This window comes from Crocodylus porosus, unplaced genomic scaffold, assembly GCF_001723895.1.
Source record: "Crocodylus porosus isolate Cpor-Errol unplaced genomic scaffold, CroPor_comp1, whole genome shotgun sequence".
NCBI lineage: Eukaryota > Metazoa > Chordata > Crocodylia > Crocodylidae > Crocodylus > Crocodylus porosus.
Window position 1 is genome coordinate 96,065,994 of NW_017728943.1, and position 27,248 is coordinate 96,093,241.

A 27,248-nucleotide genomic window follows, 5' to 3' on the forward strand; every position below is an offset into this window, starting at 1 on the left:
ACTGATTTGGGTCAGACCAGTTTATGCAATGTCTGTCCCAGACCCCTTCCTGGTTTAACTTAAACAAGAACCCCCAGCATACAAGAAAACAAGAACCCAGATGCTTTGCAACCCTAGGCAGGGCTTGCTGCTCAAGAGCAGGGCTGACCCAGCCCCTAGCTGAAGCTCAGGCAGAGACTGCAAACACAGCAGTGTCTGCCTGGCTTCCTCCTGCCCCTCTCCCCCCTCAGCACTCCATGCTCAAGCAGGGATTCCACCCTCCCCTCTCCCACAGCACAGACCATAGCCAGCATGTGGTATGCTAGCTAATGCTGAGAAGTGTCTGTGTAAGGCAGACAGGACTGTGCCCACTTAGGGCTTTTTGGAGCTAATCAACAGCTCAGCTGGTAATGTCCCTCCATTGCTTCCTTGGGAAAGGCTGTTTAAGAACTTGAACTAATGAGAGAAGCTTTTGTTTTCTTGATAGGATGCTAAATGCTGTTATCAACTTCCTGCTGGCTCCCTCACTAGTCAGGAGCAGTGAGAGGGTTGGGGGGGGGGGGGTGACTCCTCCCTATCCAGAGCATCCTGCTGAGGCCTGGCTATACCCTCCACTCAGCTTAGCACTGTGGAAGGGAAGGAAGGGCTGCTCTGGAACCCCTGGCTTCTAGCCTGAGCCACTACAGGCATGTGCCTGCATTTCTTCAATCCAGAGGGAATGTCTATATGGCTACAAACCAGTTCAGCCTAGGCAGGTTAGACTAGCCTGCAAAGATTGAATCAATTTAGGCTCAGGCTTTTTGAATGTCTGTTCCTAGCCCAACACACAAATGGTGAATTAACAAAATAGCCAGGAATGAAAGGGATAAGTCCAAAATGCCAATTTTCATGTAAAGCTTATTCAAGCTAACTAGATATCTTCAAGACGCAAAACTAGGCTTCAAGTCTCATAAGAGCAGGTTCTTACACCTTATGGAAGGGGAAGAAAGGCCCAGTGCTTACTAGGATCTTGGGACTTGGGAGACAGGAGATTTTTGCAATGGTGGACTGCTGTGCAATTCTGGACAAATAATTCAGTTTTAGAGCTGATCAGAAATTCTTCATTACACAATTTTCCACTGTAAAATGCTCTGTCATAGCCAAAACTTTCTGCATAAATATCAGTTTTAACCAAATGTTCATTGCATCTAGAATGGAATTCTGGTTGAGAGAGAGAGAGAGAGAGAGAGAGAGAGAGAGAGAGAGAAATGTTTCCCGATATGACAATTGAAGAATCTATTTTGCCTGACCTGGAATAGGGGTATCTAGATATCTAGACCCGGATCTTCTATATCCCAGGTTGTGCCCTCCCTCCCCACCTGTCCCCTCCCCTCCCTTCCTCTACTGAATACTCCATTATTTACACCAGAAGTAGGACATCCCCAAGAAGGGAAATTGAGAACCTACTAGTAAAAGAACTCCTTAGGATACAAGAAAAGCTCCGTGTTCTTCAGATCACGTCTTAAATTTAAATTCTCCAACATCTCAAAAGAGCACTTTCACTCCTAGGCTACAGACTAGGTGGGTTTCTCTGTTCTTTCATGAAAAGTTTTGAGAGGCCTTGGTTTCCTCCCAATGCATGAAGAAAACAAATATATAAACCTCAGTACTTTTTCATGAAATACAATTCTTGCCTTTCAGTTTACCTTGCCTTAAAGTTTACCTTTCAGACAGACTTATTCATTTTCTCAGTGTCCCAGTCTCCCTTTGTATAAATGGAGCAATCATGGTTCCCCGCCTTAAAAAGATCTGTCAGAGTAAATACATTAAAATTGAAAGACATTCAGATACTATAACAAGTCAGATTTATATAAATATTTTAGTCTAATGTCTGGTGTTTTCTGAAGTTCGTTTGTCCAGCAATATCTCAAATATAGCTTGTAACCTAAAACTATCCTCTACTTCCAAATACTTTTTAAAAGTATAAATTATTTTCAATTAAGTTTTTTCACCTATTTAAAGAATTTTGGTTCTGGTTTTAGGAATGAAGTTCAACAGTCAAAATCAAATCTGGTATCCAAATATACCTACATCTGCCTTTCAGAGTGTTTGCACCCATTTATAGCAAGGCTGAATTGAGCCTATTATTTATGGAGAATAAGAAAATAGTACGTGTTTTAATTAGTAAAGCACTTGCATTTCAATTGCAACACATGATATTTGCTTGTATCAAAATGGGAAACGTGCATTCAGGAGGACCAGAGTGACTCAGTAGATATATAACACCTTCACGTATGCTCCAGCTCCAACTATATATCTAAATAAAGTAGTAAAGTAATGCAACTAATACACGACATAAAAGCACATGTGAATTTATTAAGAATTCTCTTTAAATTGCTAAATGAAATATTACACTAAATGAGTCTTGTAGATGTTTATATAAGATTAAATGCTCTCCTAGCCATTAAATATGAATATTTACTTTGGCAACATGTCACAGAGAGAATTACAATAATTTATGGAGCACAAAGGACAGCATTGTTCCTGTTGTTAATACTGTTGGTGAAATCCCCAGAATAACTAGATAGCACTTGGATTCCATTAATTAACCAGTATACATAAAAAAAGAAAATACTTTAATTGGCCTTTAACTTAATAGTAGTACCCCTTGACTACACACATACATGTATAGTAGGTACATGTCTAGGTCCATTTCAGTTGGTTTAATAAAAGATACCAGATTTACCCAAAGAACCTTGTCTACCTAGGTACATGTATACATTTGATGACATACAATGTATTTATACACACATGCACATACAGAGAGATACATATACAAGGGGTCTGTCAGGGGGTGGGGGCCTAGGAGCAGCCGTGAACTCCCTAGCGCCCCCTACCATCACCTAAGGTGTACTCAGCACCCTCTGGTTCTCGCCCGCCATGTCTTTGATGATAATTGGTTCAGATGGGAGGCTGCCTTTTTCCCTGGTGAACGGTATGAATATTACTACCCCTATTCCGTATGGGTGCCTCTGCGCACCCCTGCCTTAAGGGCTATGCGTGCCTCCTTACCTCCCCTTTAGCACGCCCCAAGCCTCGCAGTTCTTCCCGGATGTTGTCTGGTCCTTAACCTTCTGCGCCCTGTCTGGCGCCCCCTTGGACTGAACCCGTAACCAGTACTCTACCTGCCGCCCCCTGGGCTTGGCTTGCCACTCGCGCCCATCTGCTGGCACCCCTGGGCCTGGTCTACAACCAGTGCCCGCTTTCTCTGGTGCCCCTGGGCTTGGCCTGCCACTAGCGCCCTACCTAGCGCCCCCTGAGCTCAGCCCACCACCAGCGCCCCTTTCTCTGGGCATCCTTGGGCCTATCCCGCAATCCGCATTGGGTATTTACTTTGATGGGCTCAGGCAGCCTGAGCCTTACCTGTCCCCTCTCCAAGTCCTACAAATAACGACCATCCAATTGGGCTCAGGCGACCCAAGCCTTGCCTGGCCCCCTTCTGAATCCTGTCACTCGTCCGCTGTGCCCACTGTGGCACCACTCTCTGCACCCCTGCTGGGCACCAGGAACCCCCCAAGCCACTGGGGCACTCCCATGAGGCCTCCTCGCACCCCTACAGCCTCACCCGGTCCTCCGGTGTAATCATAACAAACCGTGAGCCACGTGGCTACAACACAAGCAAAAAGCCCACCGGCTTATAACACAAACCACATGCAATGCTGGCTCTCACCAATACCTTTCTCAGGGCTCTCCCTCTCCCCTCGCATCATGGCAGCGGTCAAACTGCCACCGTAGGCCCTGCTGCTCAGCTCTCTGCCACAGAGCTCCTGCTCGTGCAGTGGCCGGAGGGGAACTGCTCTCAGGCTCCAGCCTGAGCTGCTTATACAGGGCCCGGCCCTGCCCCCTTCCGGTCACATGACCTACTTGGTTGCCATAGCAACCTGCACCTGGGGCTGCCCTGCTGATTGACAGCAGCCCACCTTCTTTACTTAAGGCACAGGACACCTCAGTGTCCCTGTGACAGGGTCCAAATTCAGTCGTTTAGTTTACTCATACGTTGCACCTATCAATCAAAAAACTTTATAGCATAAACAATTTCTGTCAGTGGAAGTCAAAGAATTTCTTTAACACCTTGGATACTGAGAATTCACACAGTACTACATATAAGACACAAAAATGGAAGACAGACACAGAAAAGTCTAGACATAAGGAAGAAATTAAAAGTTGGATTCCATGAATCAATTCACTGGCCTAAGTCAAAAAATAAAACACTTTAGTTGGCCTATAACTCAATACACAGGGTCCAAATTGTTTACTTTATTCACAATTGAAGGAGAAAAAATATTTCACATGGAATATTGTTTGTTGGGTTCCCAGAGAAATTAAGATTTTCAAAAGTCTGTTACAGAAAAAAATAGGACAGAGCTGGGATATGTGAAGGAACCAAAACCAAAAAACTTTCCACCTTCAAGTCATAATTCTGCTATGTAAAAAGTTAATAAAGTAGAAGCCTATAAACCAACTGTAGTTCTGCACCTGACCCAGCTTTCCATTAAATTACTGGCAAAACCCTCAAGGAATAGAACAGCTCAGACTCAATGTCCCCAAAGTCTACTTCCCATGCAATCAAACAGACCAAGGAAAAAGTTAAAAACTCACTTACCCATCACACAACATTAATAAGTAAACATTTGAGGATAAATGCATTACTTCATAGTGGGGTTACAAATATCATTCCAAATGAGTACAAGTAAAGTCTTTACAATACGCCATAATGCTACACATATGTCCTAAAAGTTTTAACATCTTAATCAATATCTGCCAGTATGCAGCCAGTGGCCATGTCTACACATTCATTAATGCACCATAGTTACTGAACATTTAGTTTAGTACTTGGATAACCAAGTACTAAATCAATGAGCACTAACTGGCTCTACTGCACAGTAGTGCCAGTGCATGGGTTTTTTTCAGCTGCTAACTGTGCAACAGCCTAATACTACTGCACAGTAGCATATTAGCATGGGTTTTGTCTCATGTGCTACTGCACAATGTTAAACTACTGCGCAGTTCGCATCTTGTGTAGGTGAACCCAGAATGTCTTAGTTCTAGGAGTCCAAAATACACAGAGCTCTAAGGGAGAGAAGAAAATATATATATACCTAGAACAAGAAAAAGATTTGTTTAAATTATTCCACAGACAGGGTTTGTTTTTTTTCCTAATCTTTAAATCAAGAATATTATTTTATATCCCAACTATTTGCAAAGCCAGAAAGTCCTAGTTCCATAAGTCTAAAATACAGGGAGCTCAAAAGAGAAAGAAAAATTATAGCTATTACATTTCAGAAACCTCTAAAAATAAGATCTATGGTAGGTCTTCTATAAATCATAATGTTGTAAATTTAAGGTCGGATAGTTCACTTTCTGGCAGCAGGAGGAAAACACTGTTTTTTGCCATAAGTATAGAGGATTTCTCTGCTCTTCTATTGACACAAAGAAAATGCTTCTAGCAAACAGTCGAGAAGTTAGGAAAACTCAATCATAATACTGATCTAAGACGCATTCTTGCCTCCAGACTGATATAATTTTCAGAGGTATATTTAGGACAGGCAGAATAACTGCTGAAGGAATATGTATTCTATATTTCAGATGAAAGAAACATTTTTGAAGGATATTACCAGAAACGATAACCTTATTTGCTTTTCTAGGCAGTGTGCATTACTTAGATCTTAAGAAAAATGACTCACTTAAGAAAGCTAAGTTTACTGATAATACTATTTTACTACATCAGCAAGCTTTTTTCATCAAAATAACACTCTAGGTCAAATACAGAGAAATAGAGCCAAATGGCCATTGACAAGAACTACAGTTGGCTAAAAAGAATGAGGAAAAAAATATTATAAAATGGTGACCATTTTTGCCAACATTTTGAAAAAAAATTAAATCTACTATCTCTAATGCTATAAACATCTTCAAAATCATCCACAAAGGTAAGGCCTGACCCCTTTGCTGTTACTTCCTTACACTTAAAAAAGGACTGAAAAGTGTCTCTCTGTTGTTTACATTAGAAATCTATGCTTGTCTACTCAATTTTTTTCCTTCGAAACTTTTAAAAGCAGCTAGAGAATTAGTAATGTGATATCAGCAGTACCCACAAAGTGAAACTGGAGATATTTAAGCCTTGATTTCATTATAGCCACCCTTGCACTTCTTTTATCTTCAAATTGTGAGATTGCCAGTGTTTTGACAGCTAAAATGTTTCAAAGGATAGTCTGGATATACCATCCCCTGCCCCATCATTTATTCTAATGAAGTTACATCTTACATTAAATGTGACCCCTGGCTGCTTAGAAGTTGGACCATACTGTTACAGTAAAAAACACTTACGCTTGTTCTTTCTATGCTTGGCTTGTACTGATCTTCCGGTTCCCTTAAGTCTTCATTCCCCCCCACACCCCGAGCTCATCTAAGGGCTTGTGAGCCTTCAAACATTAAAACAACAGTGGTCTTGCCTTTCTTATGGAAGGTCTTATAAAACTAGCAGCATAGATGCTGGCTCAGTCATTAGGCACCAGGAAAAGATCAGAGCAAAGAGGAGGAACTGAAAACTACTTTGAAATTTATTTTGTTTTCCTTCAAGGCAAGAATGTATAGGCGAAAGTCTGTCTGTGTGTGCAGACTGATGGAGGACGAAGTTTAATATCCAAAATTATTGAGTGATAATAAACTCATTAAAACAGACTAGCTTTTCTGGCCTGACAGGCAGCCAGCACTATACTTACTTCCATTCTGACACATTTTTATTATTAAAAAGATTCATTTAGAATGGAAGAGCCTGAATGAATTCATCAGTATCATTGCTATTATAATGAATCATTAATATTCCAATAATTTTTTATTATGATGAATAATACATACAACATGATGAGGCACTGAAAACAAAGTATTACTTTGAAATGTATGGAAGCCAATATATTTAATTAATAGCGACATTATAGAAGTTGGCAAGCTAAAAAAGACCTACCTAACTAATTTCTTTGTAGAGATCTTACCTTTCTGATGTCTTCTATGTATTTAGCATTGATTTTTTATAAACATGTATGTATTCAGTCATAACTATGCTATGTGTTTATATTGTATCCAAACAAATGCACTTATAAAAAGGAAAACAGATGCTACTTACTTAATCAAGTTCACATATGCTATAAGCAGCAAGCTCAGGTCTGCCCTCAGAAATGTCTCTATTTTAGGGAGAGCTACCAATATGTATGAAAGCGTAAAATGGATGCCGTTATTTAGCACTAACCATCATAGTAGATAATCTTTTAATTAAGGCCATTCTATATTAAGCCATATCTTCTTGCATATCACATTCCCCAAAACAAGATGTGCTGTGTTGGAAAGACAGAATGAAGAAAGAAAGATTTTCCAGTCATGGCTTAATGCTAACTGCAGGAGATCCTGACTGTAGTGCCTGTGTCTGAGAGTTAGCACTATAGCAAACCCTGCCCTTTCCCTTCTGAAGGCTGACAGAGGGAGAAGCCCAGAAGCCACCTTGTAGTGATGTTGCAATGTTTCTATTCCTCCAGGTTTCTACTTCAACAAAGAAAAATCAGTTTCCCTGCTTAAAATAACGCCCACCCCCTTCTGTTTTAGAGATCTGATTTTTGGGAGAAAGAACTGTGTGGTATGTAAATAATTCAGTAATAGCACCTTGTATACATAAAATAAATACATGAATGTAATAATTTAATAATAAATAAATCATAATTAATACTGTAATATTTAACCTAGAATTGTACTATTTTGGAACATTAACTCAATTTAAAGCAACAATTATACCAAGGCAAAAAACCCAAAATCAAATCTTGCTTATATCATTGGTAGGATAAATATCTTCTGGTGTGGCCTTAAAGCCAGAGTAAACAAATGCATCTTTGCACTACACAACACCAAATTTGTGAACTGGCAAATAACAGAAAAGCACAGATGCCTGAAATGAGCTCCCTCTGCCAGACGGCATTCAGGGGTAGCTCAAAAGAAAGTGCACTTCAGTAATCCAGCCTGTACACGACAAAAAGATGATTAAATGTTGCAAGAAACTAAAATGTGATGTTTGGGGATATATGCGATTTGTCTATGCCCTTAGATAATTTGTTTACTAGATGTACAATGAGCTATTTTGTACCAACAAAAATCCCCAAAACTCATTAATGAAATTTAAAACACCACTGTATCAGACAGCTTGCTATACCTTAGAATTTGAAGTGGATTCCAAAAAACAGAGTCTGTTGCCAAATCCTTCTGCAGCAAGACACAGTTTCTGTTGTTCCTTGTGAACAGTTGCAGTGCACTGCAGAACCACTTCATCGTCCTACCAAACAACAAAGACAAAAATGGAACATGGTCAGGGTTTTGATCCAACAGGATTCTGGGAAGCATTTATGAAGTCATAGCTGAAATCATGCATAAAGAGCAACAGCAGGTAAATGCCAGCATAGCTTTCATTCTCTGAAATGCAGATTAAGAAGATTGAACACCCACTAATTACAGTAACGTACTTGGGTGTATGCTTGTATTCATTTGTTGGTTGATTTTGTACGCCATTGAATCAAGTATCAAGCATTAATATTCAAAACTGATCCAAAACAAAGAACCAAATTGATTAGAGGCTCCAGTCTTCCCACAAATGTAATGAAAGAAAAGTTGCTATTGACTTTAAAAAGTAGATCCTCCAAAGGAATCTGTCTCTGAAGTGGATGGCTCCCTTTATAGGACTGACGACTCAGTAATGACATGGTATTGCAGTAATAATCTAATGTTCTAGCAATATTGCAAGAACTATACTACAACCAAGATAATGTATATTTAAACCTGAACACTTTGGTAAATCAGATTTATGAAGCAAAATGACAACTGTCCTATAATAATTTAAATAGAGATGATTATGAAGAGGTTAGGTTTATATCAGGCACATAAAATGTACCATAAGAAAAATGTATGTTGTTGATGCAATCGGAAGCACAAGCACATAAGAAACTACACAACAATGCTTTCAGAAGTTTAAAAAACAAACAAACCAGAAGCTTTAAACTCCACGCGCTCCCATTCCAAGACCAGCACATGTTCAGAAGAGATAGCACTTTAGGACTGGGTGCTTTAGTGGGGCTTTTTTTGCCGCATTTATCTAATAGCTGATTGAATCAGCTATTGAATAGAAGTGCCCAAAAGCCCCACTGAAGCACCTTATGGAGACACTGTGGAACCAGGCTAAACTAATGAGCTGCTTCCTCCAGTAAAGTGCAGTTTGTTTTTTTTAAATGTGTGCAAGCTGCCAGAGAAACCATAAAAAGAGTGCATCACAGCAGTTTTTAACTTCAAAAAAATGCTGTATATCTTATCTACATAGGGATGCTAATTAAATTGATCAAAATTCGTAAGTGGTGTGAACTGAAAGGGGATTACACAAACAACAACATTAAAACCCTTTATAAACTGTCTTATTCAGAATGCATTCAGTTGAACTTGATTTACTTTAGGTGAGCAGGTAAAAGATCTAGTTTACTTTAGTGCTAAACCTAAGCTAAATTAAGTAAACTTTATTTTAGTTATTAAACTTAACTGCATTAAAGCCCTTTTACTTAAGAATACAAGGGCGCCCGCAGAAGTTTAATGCAGTTTAAATACTACTTTAAAAAGTTAATTCATATAGGCATAAGAGTAAACTTTAACAGAAGTAGAGTGGGAAAAAAGAATGTTCTTATCTGCGATACTGATACATTCTTCTCACTGCTCCAAATCTTTCATTCTTTCAGACAATGACACATGTGCAGCCAATAAAATCTAACCCCTTGGCATTAGTCTTTATAAATTCTAGGCCCAGTTACTAACACATTTTATGTGACAGCATGACACTGACAGAACTCAAAAACTTCCTCCACTATCTCCACAAAAAAAAAAAAAATCCAACAGATCACAAAATAACTTCACGCATAAAACAGTTCAGACGTCAAATATCTAAAAGTTAGGACCTTTCTTCTCTGTACTCTACAACCGATATTTATGAAAATGGGCCCTTTTCATTACTTGCGAGCTGCTTTTTCTGTAGAGGCAACAATATATTCCAGTAAAACCTTCATTTTATAAAAGATTAAAATAAAAATTATTTTTAAGGTTCATTTGAGTTGGTATCAGATTAGAACCGGAAGACTTCTATTTCTCCCCTGAAAGAAAAGCTAATCACAGTTGCCAAGATGATATTATCAGTGCCCTCCCACTCTCTGTAACAATCTATGATCCTACCAATGGATGTCACAGAGTATGACATTACTGTGGCCCAAAAGAGGAGATAATGGGAGATCTATGTTCTCTTCCCAAGTCCACCACTGACTTATGGGGTATCTCTGGCCCTCAGTCTCCTCTAGCTTCCTTTGTACACTGATATGAGAAAATACAGGATGTGTTATGTGTACGGTCATTGTAAATATTTGCCAAGGAGAACAAACTTGAAGTTGTTTCAGCTTGAAAAAAGATAAAAAACCAAATAGAACACATCATTTCTAGAGTCCTTTTGCTTCAGTTTTGTCATACCTTCGTTAGTGCCATATGACTCATACGTATGTTTGGTGGGGAATAGATGTTGTTAGTTACATGACATAGTAAACTTTCCCCTACACACAAGCAATATATGTTTTACAAATTTTCTCTGATTTTGCAGCCCTATAACATATAACACATATCCTGCCATATTAACTTAGTAGCGGAAACGTAAAGCATAATAAGATCCAAATATTCATTAATCAGTTTCTAATACCCACCATCACCTGCACTCTCTAGGTTGCCAGGAAATTTTTGCTAAAGCTGAACTGTGAAAGATAAATATGTTTTGCAAGAGTTTGTTTTCATTTTTACATAGATATTCATTAAGTTTCTTTTAGGAGATGCTATGCCATCCCAGCACTGCTGAGCCTTTCATTTTAATTGGCAAGGATGATTTGATAAAACACACAAACGGTAAAAAAAAGGGCAGTGTCTTTGTCAGAATAAATCAAAGTCAGATTTAGTTAATTATACTACCCAGTTCAGAGTGACTTCTCATTCTTCTGCACTCACTCCATTAGAGAATTCAGCGGACCTTGTAACACACACATTCTAGGCAGCTCAGGGAGCTCTTAACCCCTGGATTTTCCACATATTAAGATGTGTATACTACTTTTAAGAACTCACTTTGTGTTTTAAAGTTATGCCACTCCAGGGCAGGTTTCTCTCTGATCCATGTTACCCAGCTTGTGTTCCATGAATGTGTGACCACTCCCCACAGACAAGCTGCCTGAGTTTCAGTCTTCCAGCATCCCAAGAAGCACTGCCCCCTCTTCCTACCATCCTGTTCTGTGCGGACAACTTTCCACCCCCTGAACTCTACTGTCCAGGAGGTGGCACTAGAACCAAACCAACGCTCCATCCCCTTGCCCCGCCCCCGCCGTGACCTGCTGGGGCAGGTCACAGGGGTACAAACCAATCTGGGAGGGAAGGTTAGGGGGCCACACCGGGGTCCCTGTGAGCTGGGGCTTCCCTCCCAGGGCAGGGACAGTGTCCCCATGAGCTAAGGTTACTCAATCCCAGTTTATTAAAACATGAGGATTTAATTTACTTCTTTTTTACTCTTTTTTTAACTTCTTTTTACTTTATACCTTTGTGGCTTCAGTGGCTGACTTCTTTGATTTCACCACCCAGCCATCATTCCCAACCCTTGCCTCTCCACCTCCCATTTCATTACCCACTCCCCATCATTAAACTCCCCCTTCCATGTTCCTGTCCCACCAACCCATCTCTCCAACCACCCACACCTAGAGCTCAGATAGGAGCCTGCCCTGGCTCGCCACCCTTCTAGTGGAAACTCAGATCTGTAGTTCCTAGTCAGGACCCTGCTCACCAGACCTCTAGTGGCAAGTCACAGCTCTGCAGGTCTGAAACATCAGAGAAAGTTTTTAGCCCAAACACGCAACTGCTCTAAAATTGAGCCAACACTAATACCAATCAACATTTGAGAAGTTTAAAGTATAATGCGTAACTAAGCCTAACATTCTGCACTGGTTTATGTTTAAAGGAATTGTACATATCTGCACCTCCCCTGCACCATGGACCTGGATTAAAGAAAATAATTCTACTGTATTTCTAGACTTTAAAACATTATCTAAGTATGTCAACAGTGCCTATCTTCAGGTTAAGATCTGCTCTCTGATTAATATGTTCCTATGCCAAAAATACACCCACCCCTCCCTTTATGGTGGTACTGATGAAGCCACCTGCGAAAAGACCTTTACTTTACAATTTGCTCTCATGTAAGGAAAGCTGCTGTATGCTTTATCCTTACTATTCAATGGGAACCCATTTTTTTTTAATATTCTTAAATCTTTAATTAGGCAATTTCCCAAACTCATTCTTTATCCTCTATTACTTTCTGAGCACTTTTACAACCTATCTGTTATGTATATGAGGTTTTGTGTCATCATCATTTTATCTGTCAGTCACCTGTCAGATTAAAACTGGTAAAAGTACCTTATGTCTCAGATGACTATAACTGTATCCTTCAAAAGTTAATCAATCATATCTTATTAGATATTCCTTCTCCTAATCACATCTATGTTACCCTCCTGATTTGCCACTTTAAAGTCCTCTGGTGCAGGCTGTAATAGCTGACAAGAACACCTGAATTAATAACTATAAGAATTCCAGCATCCCAAATGTTTTCTGGACAATGGTCCAGAGTCATCAAATACCATCTTTCTCCACAATCCCTCTATCCTCTAGGAAAGAAACTGCCCCCAGATTAAAATTCTTCTCTCCTGTCAGAATTTCATAATTGAGATCAGCTAAGCAGAGCTGGGACAAGAATTGTGTTCTTCAGTTGAACTCCTGGACTTTGCTTCACTTGCTTTAGACTGAGAACTAAGCTGATTGTTGCTGCTTTTCCATAACAAGTGTTGCTTAGCAATGTCCTTCAAAAGTAAAAAGGTCAAGATTAAGTATTTTTTTACAAATATAAATATTAAGTTTTTATAAGAGCAAGATAAAAAGGAAGCTGCAAATATCTATGATTCAGTGAAGCCAAATACAAATAGGAATTTATTTAAAAATTGAAGATTGTCTCTTACTAGAATCTTAATCAGTTTTGAAACAGTTAGGGCCAAACTCCTCAACAAAGTACATATTGGGCAAATGTTCATAGATGTTAAATATCTATCTAGTTTTTTTGGTCACAGCTATTATACTTGCTTAATATTATGCATGTGCAGAAAACAGCAGCGTGCATATAGCACATTTCCACAAAATAAGCATTAACATACCTTTCATATGACTACAATCTCATGAGAAAATAGAATCCACTTCTATAACAAATTACTGAAATACCTATTCTGTTTTTCCAGATATGACATCCCAACCTCCATCAAGTTGAAAGGCAGTTTAAAAATATCAGGAAAGGCCTTAAAGAGGCCATGACAGAAGCAGCAGACACACCCAACCTCAGATAATATTCTTATGGCCATTTTTTCTCTTATTCTTGTTTTACTTGTACAACCACCATTTTGTACACAGCTGCCAACCTGAAGAAGTCTACCCATTTCCCGCAGAGTTGGAAACCTAGAAAGAATACTATTTTTATTACAGCGCTTGACCACAGCTAAGCCATAGGCTTTGCTAGTGTTGCCACATCAAAGACTATTGCTTTCTTATGTCTTTTTCCTTATTTTTGGTATAGGGGAAAGAGGATGCCAATGGAGAATGAGTGCAAGTAAGGTGGTTACATCTTTCATAGCAAGCTGAAGTGCAGCTCATTATCAGATCTGAAGGGCAAGCAGTAAAGTAAGGCCTGGTTTCAAACATAATTTTACATACCCCAAGCAGAGATAAATCATATCAGAGAAGCAACACATTTATTTAACAGATTTAAATGGTTGGCCCTTATCACTGTAACATGAGAGCACACCAACCATTAATCTGATGAAGCAGTCTGACAAAGTAGGTTTGCTGCCAACGACCGCTAATAGCTCTCTGAACTAGTTAGTCTCTAAAATACCATCTTGCCATACCTTCTGCCTGGGTGATTAGAGACTAACTTAGCACCTTCACCAATGGTTCATATATATTCACTCGCACAACACTTCTGAGGAGGAGGACAGAAGTTTTGTTACACCTATTTTACATATATGGGAAAAACTGAGGCAAAGCAGGGTAAGTTAGTTATGACCACAGGCTTCTCTGTGAACTACAGGAATTAAACTGAGGTGTCCAGTATGCCACAACCTAACCATATAACAACCCTCTCCCCAAAACATATTAATGAAGTTGCATGCCCAGTAAGAAGCAATATGGGATCAATCTATATTGGTGTCATATTATCTTAGTCTAATGAGCATGGTGCAATTGTGAGTAATTTATTAAGCTAGACTAGACCTTGAATGTTTGCCAAGTTTCAACCAATATTTAAAATGAAAATGTCTCTTCCCAAAGATATTCTACTTCATAATACTCTGATTAACAGCACTCTTTGGTCTTCCAGTAACTTCTTGAATTCTAAAATACTTTATGATTTTACAGTGCCTTAATTAAAATAAACTTGTGCTTCTCAATATGCATTGCTTTGAAAAAAAACACACTATGATGTTGTATTTACCACAAAGTCATTTTATTTGTTTTTAAACTCTTGAACCCAACAAAGTAATTTTCTGTAGTGCAAATAGCAACAGGTAATAGGATCTTAATGTAAAATCTCTCTCTTCATTACAGCCTACTTAATTATTTCCATCAAATGTTTATAGTTGGCAGAACTACTAAGGTAACTGAATGATTCAGGAAAGAAAACTGCTAGAAAGTAGTCTAAAAACAAAATATTGCTGGTTACTTATCAGAGGACATGGCTAACTACATAACCAAAGCCACACACTGGAAAGCCAGATTGATAAGAGGGGAGCATGGGATTGCTGTGAATAGCAGAGTATTAAAGCATCCAGTCAGGACTGGCCTTTAACAAGTCTTTCCTTCTTCTGCAGTCCTCAGAATGATTTAACTGTGTGCACCAATGTAATCTCTCCCGATTACATCAAATGTGTACAATTCATTCAAGTAAAGTGTGGCTGATCACTCACATATAGATGTTGGCATGTGATCCTTTATCATCAGGGCATTGACTAGCTATCTTCTTCCATGAGCAGTATTTCTATTATTGTTCAATATTAAGTCACAGCTGAGCATGAATGATTTCTTTAAAATAATCATAGTATCCGTCTTTGGCCCTTTAAGGCCCTGAACATTGACTCTCTACGCGAGTAGTCAGACTTGACTAATCCTTACCCTCTGCAGTATGTCACTTCTTTTAAAAGGATTACAGCTGGCTGACTGAATTCCCACAGGTCTTTGCTCAATGGGCTCACTCAATAGACATACACATTCCAACCCCACTATTTCTTTCAGGCATGGATGGAGCTGTGGTGTGGAAACCAGCACAACCGCACTGTGCACATTGCTATGTATTGAATTTTGAACGTTCAATACATTCTTTTTGCATTACACTTTCCCCTTTTCTTTCTCACCATTTAGAAGTTCTGCCATTCCCCTCATAGCTCTTAGATATGACACAGGTTACTAGACACATTGACAGTTACTTATCAGCTGTATTGATTTGTACTTATACAAACACAATGTCAGTCACTGATCCATCCAGATATGTTGCATACTTCATAATAAATAACATGCCCTACATATTGCCTTTCACCCATATATTTGCATGCATTACATATAGCAAATAATTAAGTCTCATGACAACCCATTGAGGTAGGGAAGGAACATTTAGTGAACACTTCTCTGATAGCTAATATGCAGCCCACACTGAAGAGGAACACAGCAGCCCAGTGCAGGACAAGAAATGAGGGTTATCATGTGCAGTGGAGACCACAAGAGGTAATACACAGATCCACAACAAATCCATAGCACAATGTCCATTGTGAGCAACCTGAGGCAGTAGGTCAGCAGGGAGTCAGTGAACACAGCAATGCTGATCGACTTGGTAGCAATATTTCCCACCACATTCTAGTACTTATTGGATTCCCACCGTCCCAGTGCAGCTGGACTTACCTTGTGAAAGACCACAGGATCACAATACTAAGTAATATTTATGCAGAACAGCTAGAGTCTCTACTTAAGAAAACTTTCTCAATAAGCAAGCTCCAGATGCCATCACCGTCAGGTGGATGTAAATTAGTTAAAGCAGCACTCAAAAGGTGTTTTTATTCATGATAATTTCCGGTAAACCAGAAGGATAGCTCAATTGAGATCCCACAGACTTTTGTCCTGGGCCCAGTTCTTACAGTATTTTAATTAAGGATTTAAAGGACTGAACACAGAGTTCACTTTAAACTGTATAGATGATGCCAACCTCAGAGGGGCACATATATTTTGAAGGTCAAAATCAATATTCAAAATCAGCTTGACACATTAAAGAGAGGGCCTGAAATCAAGTGTAAAGCACTGTACTTGAGAGGGAAATCACATGCATAAGAGCAAAATGAATAACATCTAGCTAGGCAACAATAAAGCAGAGTATATCTGGGAGTAACAGTGGATCTCAAATTGCATAGTTTAATTTGAATAGTTTAAGGTGCAGTTTCCCAGAAACCTCTGCATCTATCTCGTTGAAACTTGGCAGACTTCATGCCCTCAGAAGGGGCTACTATCTCTGCAATTTGCATCTGAATCAGGCAATAAATGACAATGTTTTAGGCATTTTCATGTTTCCCCATTATAGCCTATGGGCGAAACACATTGAAACAGTGGAACAGTTTCAATGAATTGAATTTGGAGCAGTGCAAACTATGTTTCTAATGTTGGAATGTATTAACTGGAGTATTGTTAGAGCTTATTCAGCACAGGTGAGGTCTCAGCTGTGATACCTTTTAAAATAACCACTTTTGAACACTAAGGGCACTGACAGACCAGGGGCGGAGACCCTTTACTGGAAGTAGCAGTGTGTTACTTTGACCTGGCTCTGCAGTATCTGTATAGATCAGGTGCTTCAGCAGGGCTTTCGGCACTTTTATCTAAAACGGATTCAATCAGCTATTAGATAAAAGTGCCAAAAAAGCCCCACTAAAACACCTGACCTATACAGAGGATGGGAAAGCCAGGTCCAGCTAATGCAATGCCTCTTCTGGGCATGTGCTGGGCTCAGCGGTGGAGCGTGCCGAGTTTAAAGTAAAGCACTATTTTTATTTTTTTCCCCTACATCTGCAAGCAGCCTATTAAGGCTGTGTGAAACGGTGCCGTTTCATCTCGACGTCCGTTTCACCATTTTGAAGGGACAGAGTTTCATTTCATCTTTTTTTTCATTTCAAGGCACTGCTCCAAATTCAATTCATTGAAACTGTTCCACTGTTTCAATGTGTTTCGCCCATAGGCTATAATGGGGAAACATGAAAATGCCTAAAACATTGTCATTTATTGCCTGATTCAGATGCAAATTGCAGAGATAGTAGCCCCTTCTGAGGGCATGAAGTCTGCCAAGTTTCAACGAGATAGATGCAGAGGTTTCTGGGAAACTGCACCTTAAACTATTCAAAGGAAAACTGACAGCAGCAGCCTCCTGTCATCTGGCATGCAGATTCAGCACCTCCAAGAGGAGTCAGGCAGGCTGGGAGGGCAGAATGAGCTCCATGGGGCTGGCAGAGCTGGTCAGAGTGCAGCCCTGGTTGGAGGAAGTGGGGGAGAGCCAGGGCTGTGCTCCATCTCCCGCCACCGGGCTGAGCTCCATGGAGCTGGTAGAGCCACTTGGAGCACAGCACTTGCTCTCCCCTGCTTTCTGCCACTGAGCTGCTTTGAAACTTGAAATGTTTCAAGTGCCCTCATTTCATTTTGAAGCTGCTTTGAAGCTTTTTAATTTTGTTTTGATTTCGCTGTTTTGAGCTCGAAACTTGTCAAAACAGCTTCGAAACAAAACGCTCAGCAAAATTTCGCATAGCCCTACAGCCTATAGGTTATCACAAAATTAAGACAACTTTGGAAAAGTCCAAAGGAGAGTAACAAGAATGATGAGATGTTTAGAAAGCATGGCCTATAGGCTAGGGACAGACATTATACAAAAACCACTTAAAGTGATCAGAAACTAGTTTAAACCTGTAACAGAACAGATATTTAGTGCACATAAACCTGTTTGAGAATGGCCAAAACTGGTTTGAGATAAACCTGGTTGAAAGTAGTACCAGACTTGACTGATTTGGCTCAAACTGGTTTATGCAATGTCTGTCCTAGACCCCTTCTTGGTTTAAGATAAACCAGACACCCCCAGCATCCTAGCACGCTCTCTGGGCTGGGCAGGTCTGTCTGGTCCACAGCAGGGAGGGCCCCTCCCCTCTGCTCCCTTGCTGGAGCTCCAGACACTGTGGGCTGCTCCCCCTCCCAGTCACCACTCCCTGCTAAGCAGGAATTCCACCCTCCTTCTGCCTTGCTGAGGAGGTGTCTGTGTATTAGCTAGTAGACCACATGGTGGCTAAGGTCGTGCTGAATCAACAGGCAGAATGAACAAGTAGCTGGTAATGTCCATCTGTTGCTTTCTTAATTGGGAGATAAATACCTATCAATTCCCTGCTAGGCTAATTATAACATCCTGCCAGAGCCTGGCCACATCCCCCTCAGCTCTATATTGTGGAAGGGAAGGGAGGGCTGCTCTAGCACCCCCCAGCTTCTAGCCTGAGCCACTGCAGGCATATGTCTGCATTTCTGGGATGTCTGTCCAGTTACAAAACTGATTTAGCCTCGTCAGGTTATACTAACCTGCAAAAATTGAATGAATTCAGGCTTTTTTAATGTCTGTCCCTAGCCATAAATAATTGGGCGTGTTTGGTCTGAGACAAGAGAAGGCAGATGAAAATATAAGTTTCTCAGTACACAAATTAACACTGCCACCACCTTTCCCCACACCAAATTTCTAACACTCACATGGCCAGATTGACCAAGGCTGTTGCTATGGGGATGTATCAGGGCCTAGCTGCTGTTATGTGATCAGATTGGGGCCCAGCCAAGCCATTGCCATGCTGCCAAATCAGGGTCTGGCTGCATGCATCCCACATACCAGATTGGCCTCCCACTGCACAATAGGATCTGGGCCTGGCCACGCCTGTTCCACATGCCAGACTGGGCCCACTGGCCAGAATACACACACACATACACACACGTTTATTTTGCTGGGGGCCTGGCACCATCCCCCTCCTTCTGTCACATGCTGGGATGGCTGTGAGCACCCAGCAAAATATATATATATATATATTTTATATGTAGTGTGGATATTAGGAAAATCTTTAACCAAAAGGGAAGTAAAACATGAATAGGCGATGTAGAGAAGCTGTGGAATCTCACTCCTTGGAGTTTTTATTAAGAAACAGGCAGAAGGCAGGGGAGATTTGTACCTTTTAGACTAACTATATCAAAGATGTATTAACATGAATTTTCATAAGCCCAAGCTCACTTCATGAGATGCTGATGAAATGAACTTATGCTATTCATCTCTGATTTAGTTAGCCTACGATGTAAATCTACCCTGCCTACTGCCTGACTTAAAAAAAAACAGATTAGATAAACGTTTGCTAGCTATGGACCACATATACTTGATACCACCTCAGTGCAAGGAGTTGAGCTAAACAATCTCCTGACGTCCCTTCCCATAATTTTTTGTTAAACAATAATTTATGGGCCAAATTCCCCTCTCAGCTGCATCCATAATAAATCTGAAACAATTTGCAGGATAACTAATGCAGCACAACTCCGAATATGGACAAACATACATTTAATCCATATTAAAAGAGGAGGGGGAGCTGTTACTCAGGAGCACACAGCAACTGTTATGATCAAATTATGTCTTCATGATTCTTTAGTGATACAAGTGAATTAAAATCACCCTAGCTTTACCCCTGCATGAAGCAGGGTTAAGCTGGAACAGCTCTGCTTCACTTGGTTCTATACAGAATCATGTATTGTAGCAGCCTGTATCAGTGTCATTTAATAGCTGCATCTGTTGTATCCATCTCTGCCCTCAGGAAAGAACTGGGCTTTTTGTTGTCTTTCAATTTGACTCTCTGCATTACAGAAAATGAGGATATTAAAAATAATTTTGTATTGCAGTGCAATGGAGGCATGCTGTATCTTCTCACATGAAGTTCAAATGTATTGTGATATGGTTTCCATTTTCCTTTACTGATAAATTAGTGCACAAAACCCAAAAATGAGTGCAGCATTTGCTAAGGATAACACAGCAAATTCCTATTATTTGTCTACCCATTTCTTCTGACGTTATGCAAATAAGCAGACAATACTAGTAAGTGAAGTTGGGAGAAATAAAAAGTAATGAAAAAAACAGACCAGAAACAACAGGTAACAAGTGGCACTGCACTTCAAGTGTCTCCACACATTCTTTTTTGTCAGCTCTTAAGAATCATTGGCAAATAAATCCAGTTACAGCAACTACCATTCAATCACATCTTACACTCCATGGTATCCTTACACTTCACTGCCTGGTGAGAATAACGAAAAGAAAATCCCACACAACCAATTAATGCCACAGAAGAAACAATTTAATATGGCCAATACCAGCAATTTATGAAAGAAACATGTTAAGTATTACTTAATAACTGCTTATTTATTAAAATAGGGGTGGTCAAATCCTGGCCCATGGGCCAAATTCAGCCTGCAGCACTGCACCGTCCAGCTTGCAGGGCTCCCCACTGATTTGGAAATTTGGGACAGAGGAGCACTGACATCTCTTCCCTGCTGCCAAATTCCAGATTCATGGGAAGCCTGGGCTGTGTGCACTGCATGGGGCTCCCAAACCCAAAGCACAGAACTGGAGAGGGTAGTGCCAGGCCCTGGGACCTAATCCTCATTCACGGGGATGGGAAGGGGTGGTGCCAGACCTTGGAGCACAATCCCAGTGCATGGAGCCAGGAGGAAGTGGTGCCAGGCATCTAGGGCACAATCCTGGTGCACTGGAGGTAGGAGGAGGTGATGCTGGGTGCCCAGAGCCCAATCCTGGCATGTGGCAGTGGGAGGTGGTGGTGCCAGGCTCCCAGCAAATGTTAATTGATTAGACTGGAAATTGAATAGATGGCATAGTTCAAAAGCATTGCAGTATCACATTCATACCAAGCCAAACAAATATTAAATTATTATATATATCAAAACATAAGTAACCAAAATATGAATATCTTCTATTCAAGGAAAGAGAATCTACTGTAATATCTTTACTTATTGTGGATGCAATTAATTGGAGTTTGACATTGATTTTAACAGCACTAGGATTTCACTTTTAAAATCTAATTTAGGTAATTTGGGAATGTCCACCACCATGGTATTTATACAAATTACTTTATCATACACTAGACAGACTGACAGACCCTTAATACCTATAATTTAGTTTAAAAGGTTTGCAATCCATCCAAATTAGAATTTTTTCCCCCACAAAGGAACACAGTAGTAAACAAAGAAACACATTAAGAATTAGATCTTTGTTTCAGTCTGGCTTCTACTGTAGATCTTGACAAAACAGTTGAATTTTGTACTTGCTAATTATGACAGAAGTGTGATCTCTCAGCTAACTGGCATTCAATCGGCCACTAGCTGCAATATGTTTATATAGTGCCCATTAGGAAATTTCCTAGAACATTTATGTATAAAAACATTGTCAGAACCATCATGTTGTGCATAAGTAATAGCGTATGCTGCTACGTGGTGTTATAAGCCTGTGAGTGAAGATGGAGGAAAGGCAGGGACAGACATTACACATAAACCAGTTTAAGTGATCAGAAACTGGTTTAAACCTGTAACAGAACAGATGTTCAGTGCACATTAACCAGTCTGAAAATGGCTGAACCTGGTTTGAGAAAAAAACTGATTGAATGTAATATCAGAGTTAACTGATTTGGCTCAAACTGATTTATTCAATGTCTGTCCCACACCCCTTGCTGGTTTAAGATAAACCAAACCCCCTCAGCATCCTGGCATGCTCTTGGGCTGGGCAGGACTCGCTGCTGCACAGCAGGACTGGCCCCTCTCCTCTGCGCCTGCCTGGCATCTCCCTGCTAAGCAAGGATTATTCTCCCCTCACCCCTCTGCTTTATACAGACAACTTGGCATTAGCTAGCAGACCACATGCTGGCTACAGTCCATGCTGTGGGAGACAAAGGCAGACAGGCTTTATGGAGCTAATCAACAGGAATCTTAATGTCCTTCCTTCAAAACATTGTTTGAGAAGAGCTGTTTGCTTCCCTCCCTCCCCTTCACCACTCTCTGCTAAGCATAAATTCCTCCCTCCCCTGTGCCTTGCTGAGAGATGTCTGTGTATTAACCAGCAGACCACATGCTGGGTCTGTGCTGAATCAACAGATAGCTGGTAACATCTCTCTGTTTTCTTAAAGGGGTAATAAATACTGACATAAGGGTGATAAACACTATTATCAGCTCTCCCCTGCCCCTCATCTTGTTTGCTTGTCAGTTTGCTGCAGACAGTATACAGAAACATGGAGGGAGGGTGAAAAGCTCCGTATCATCAACAGATGTGTGCACTGCATACACCCCACTTGCCTCACAGTGCTAGCCCAGGGCTGCAATGGGGGCAGGGCTGCAATGCTCCTGCCCCTTGAGAAGCGAGCAGGTAAAAGCCTGGGACTGCAGGCAGGGTTGGGGTTCATACCCCTCCCTAATCAGAGCCCCGCTGAGGCCTGGCCATGCCGCATTCAGTTTAGGTCTGTGGAAGGGCAGGGATGGCTGCTCTAGCACCCCCCAGCTTCCAGCCTGAGCCACTGCAGGCATGTGCATGAGTTTCCTCAGTCCAGAGGGATTGTCTGTATGGTTGTAAATTGGTTCGGCCTAACCAGGTTAAACTAAACTGCAAGGCTTGAATCAATTCAGGCTCAGGCTTTTGAATGCCTATTCCTAGCCTAAGAATGACCCTGTCTTGCCTGTTAGCTAAAATGGATGAAGGGCGGTTTGGTTTTGGCCACAAAGGACCTCCTGAGAGGACTGTAGTTAGAGGCAACACATAAGTGTAAATCGTGGAGGCGCACAACTCCATGCTGCCACTGCCTCTGCTGCTGCTGAGCGCTGACTCTGACCAGACTGCAGCCCCACCATCCATGCAGAAATTGCACCACTGCCACTGCCCTCATTACTACTGGGCCCTGACTCTGGATGGACTACAGCCCCATGCCCCATCATTGGTACAGAAATCTGGGGGGCATGTGCTCGCCTCAGCCCCCCCCACGATGCATTGCCAATGACTGAAGTGGACTGTAGCACCAAAGACTGAATCTAGCATTATTGAGGCTACTTTGAGTTTATGTATAGGGTAGAAGACATCCTGGAAGAACAGTGCTGTTTTAGAAAACTGGGTTTTGTTATGGGAGGTTTTGTTTATTACAGTATAACTTCATAAATCTGGCATTCTTGGGACCTAGCACCTGCCAGAAATTTGAAAATTCTGAATTTTTTAATGAGTGAGGCTGGGACGAGGGAAGGGACAGGGGGAGGGGCACAGCACAGCCCAGTGGCTGTAAACAGGTGGCATCAGCTGCTCCCAGGGCTGCAGCAGGGAGCAAAGTGGAAGGAATTAAGTGGGTGCGGGGGGGTAAGGCTTTTGCTGCTACTCTGGGAGGGCTTCAGGCTGGGGAGCTGCACCAGGCTCTTCCCAGGGGACGTGTGCCCCCAGATCTGGACACTGGATAAGAGCAGCTGGAGCTGGTGGTGGCACTGGGCTCTTCCTGGCACTTGGAGTGGGTAGCAGCCAGCATTTGCCCAGAACACAGATCCAGAGGTATGCACCCCTCAGGAAGAGACCAGTGCAGCCCCCCTGCCCACAGTCCTCCCAGGATGCCCATAGCAGCAAGAGCTGTGCCACCCTACCCACTGCCCTGCACCCACTTACAGTTCCCTCTGCTTTGCTCCCTGCTCCACCCCCGAGAGCAGCCAACACCACCTGCCTGCAGTGCTGAATTTTTGAGAGTTCCAGAATTTTGAGTGCCAGATTTATAAAGTTATACTCTATTAAAATGAGGGACAGGGCATCTGGAGGAATGTTGGGGAGGCTTCTGAGAACTCTCTGAAACGGGACAACACGGTGGAGTATGCCTGGGGCAAAATGTTGAGTAGGGGCTGCTGAAGGCCCCAAGGACATCCAAGGACTCTGTGAGGACCACTGAAGGGAGCCTAAAGTAGGGATCAGCAACGTTTTTGGGCAGAATGCCAAAAAGACCTGCAACCTCAACTTATACGATGGTGATGTACCAGGCATAGGCAGCAGAAGGCCAGGACTAACAGGGCCTAGCCCCCTCAAACTAATTTTACACTGGCCAACAACCTGCTACCATAGTGCCATGCCCAGCGCCCCCACTGCACACACAGCACTAGCATGCACCAGCCCCCCACAATGGCCCTGTGGGAGGGAAGGTCAGGGGTTAGGAAGGTGTGCCCCACACCACCCAGCCCCCCCAATTATATTTTCTATCGCCACTTATGGTGCCGGGGTAGATGGTAGAGCCACAAGGGGTCTGATCCTTGTCATGACAGCACAACCCCAGCCCTTTCCCCACTGAGACATGTGCACTGAGCAGAATGCCTTTGCATGCCACATTCTGGCACCTGGGCTGGCCATTGCCTATCCCTGGCCTAGAGTATTCCTCTTGTTACCCAAGCCTTAACTGGTAACAATGAGGTGCAGAAGGCAACAGAGGTTGTTAGGGTGCCAGAGAAGGAAGTTACCAAGGCAAGCCACCAGGGCATGAAATCATGCCTGAGGAGACTGTAGGCCTGCTACAGTGGTGCTGTTACTGGCTTCCCCTCCTCTTCTATTCCACCTCTCTGTTAGAGTCATTTTCTATACCTTGTCTTAGACTACATGAGATACAGCATGAGAATGCTGTTTTTCAAGGGAAAAAAGTTTAAATCTCTGTTTTCTTGTTTGAAGCCATCTCCTTTAATTCACTTTGTTCAGATTTGGTCTGGAGCAAATTATTTACCTTTTCTGTGTCCCTACTTCCCCAGCTGTAAAATGGAAATGATAATAAATACCTTCAAATAGCTCTTTAAAAACTGACAAATAGATGTACCGAGGTTTTTTACAACTACATTATATTGAAAATCAGTTTTTATTACAAATTGGATGGACATATAGATTTACACAAAATTGATCCATCAACAGAACATTTAAGGAAAGGCTCCATCTCTGCAAGACAATTTGCTGTGGACAAAACTGCTTCATTCAGACATACCATGCTCTCATGTTAAAGCAACTGAATGCTAATTTAAATGCTAATATATCTGTGTTGCCAATTATGTGCCCACAACTTTCCATACTAAAAAAGTCAGTCATCTTAAAACCCATATCCCTAATTAAGAAAAAGTTTGATATGAATATAGGTAAAATGTGGAGAAAGAACAAAGCAAAATGTTTTGAGTTTATTATTAGTACAAGCAGTATTAAAGTGAATATGGGAGATGTACAAAATATTTAGATGCCCTCCTGAGGTGCTTCCAAACATAATTTTATATGATTCTATGATACTCTTTTAAAATACATTCTTTTTTCTGGAAAATGAACATGCACATGGCTGCTTACACCAAAGTACTTATCCCACAAAAATTATTCCAGAATACCTATCTTGGCAACATTTCTAGCTATAGAGAAACTCTAAGTAACACCTTAAGATGGTAAGATGGCTGAAAAAGACTGATGAAACAACATTACTTTTTCTCTACTCACCTTTTCATTACAGCTGGAAATAGCAACCGAAAACACCCTTTAAAGCAGAATATTCTCTCACCCCTTCCCTTTCACTCTATGCTCAGTGCCATGTCCCATATCTCCCTCCACACACCCCCCACCCACCCGCTGCTGCCACTATCCCCAGATAATCTGGCAGTGGGAGAAGGGGAGAGGACACAGAGCCACTTCTTCCCCACTCCAGCAGGGCCGCATGTATAGCCAGGCTTAGCTAGAGAAAGCAGCAAGAGCAGGTGTGTTCACTGCTCCCGGCCTAGCAGGAACACAGGGGAGACCAGGCAGGGAGGAGGGATCCACCTGCTGCCACTGTCCCTGGATGAGCCCTGGTCTGCATGGAGCCTGGCTGCCACGTGGAAGGAGAAAGATGCTCTTAAAGAAGCGAGGGAGGCAGAATGCAATAATGGAGTGTGGAATGCCCTGGAGCTCCAATCCACTCCCCCTAAAACCCTGCCCCCCAGGGCAGCCAGAGACAACGGCAGTGATGGGCAGGGAAGGAAGGGAGGTATCACTGAGCACAGAAAGGAAGGGATGGGGAAATTTTAACTTGATTCAGGGACTTTTTTTTAAAAGTCTCCAGCTGCCATTTCTACAATGTGGTTGATTGAAAGGGTGGTACATTCACACTTCTTCCCTAGCTGGATCCACCACTAGAAATACCAACATATCGAAGGGGAAAAACACATCTAAAGAGTGTGACAGAGTGGAATGTCTGTATCAAATTATACATTTTGTTTAATTGTATAATTAAGGGGGGGAAGGGGAGAGACATGGGGGAGGGAGGAATTGGGGCTGGGACAAGTTGCCCAGCCAGGGTGGGGGGGTGCATTACTCAGGGGGTGTAGGATGTAGGGGCTCTACTCTGCTGCCACTTGCCCAGCCGGGGCAGGTGGGGGCAGGATGTGGGTGCAGCTCACTCCAGCAGGAAGCGGGCAAGTGGCAGCAGAGCATAGCCCCCCCTTCTAGTGCTGTTGTGCCTGCATCCTGTGCCCACCCCCCCCCCCCACCAGCTGGCAACCAGTGGAAGGGCAGGGCCCCTGCTCACAGCACTGATGCAAGCACAGCACTGCTGGGAGCAGGGGCTATGCCCTGCTGCCGCCCGGAGTGAGCCATGCCTGCATCGTGCCCCCTCACTGGCTGGGCAAGCTGCAGCAGAGCAGAGCACCCGCAGCTCCCCACACCAGGACAGAGGCAGGCACAGCCAGAGGAGCTGCAAGAGAAGCAGCTCATGGCCTCCAGGCACTTCAAAGAAAGAAAAAAAAAAAGGCCCTGCACTCACCGGCAGCTTCACAATGCACAAGTGCAGCACAGCTCGGCAGGGTTGGGGCAGCTCCAGCAGTCACCTGGAGCCCAGCACCACTCAGCCCCAGTGGACCCAGCTCCCAGACAGCATGCAGCACCGTGCCGAGTCGCACTGCACCCGTGCCATAAGGCAGCTGCCGTGCGGGTGCCAGGTGGGGGGCAGTGATCCCCGCTGCCCAAT

General features: G+C 42.1%; 1 protein-coding gene across 1 annotated transcript in view; it reads right to left on the reverse strand.

Moving 5' to 3' along the window:
- RYR2 (ryanodine receptor 2) overlaps positions 1-27,248 on the reverse strand; it is an 810,210-nt gene that overhangs the window by 580,080 nt on the left and 202,882 nt on the right. The window contains exon 2 of the mRNA XM_019549810.1: positions 8,210-8,329. Within this exon, the coding sequence (XP_019405355.1) occupies positions 8,210-8,329 (120 nt within the window). The remainder of the gene's footprint in view (positions 1-8,209; positions 8,330-27,248) is intronic.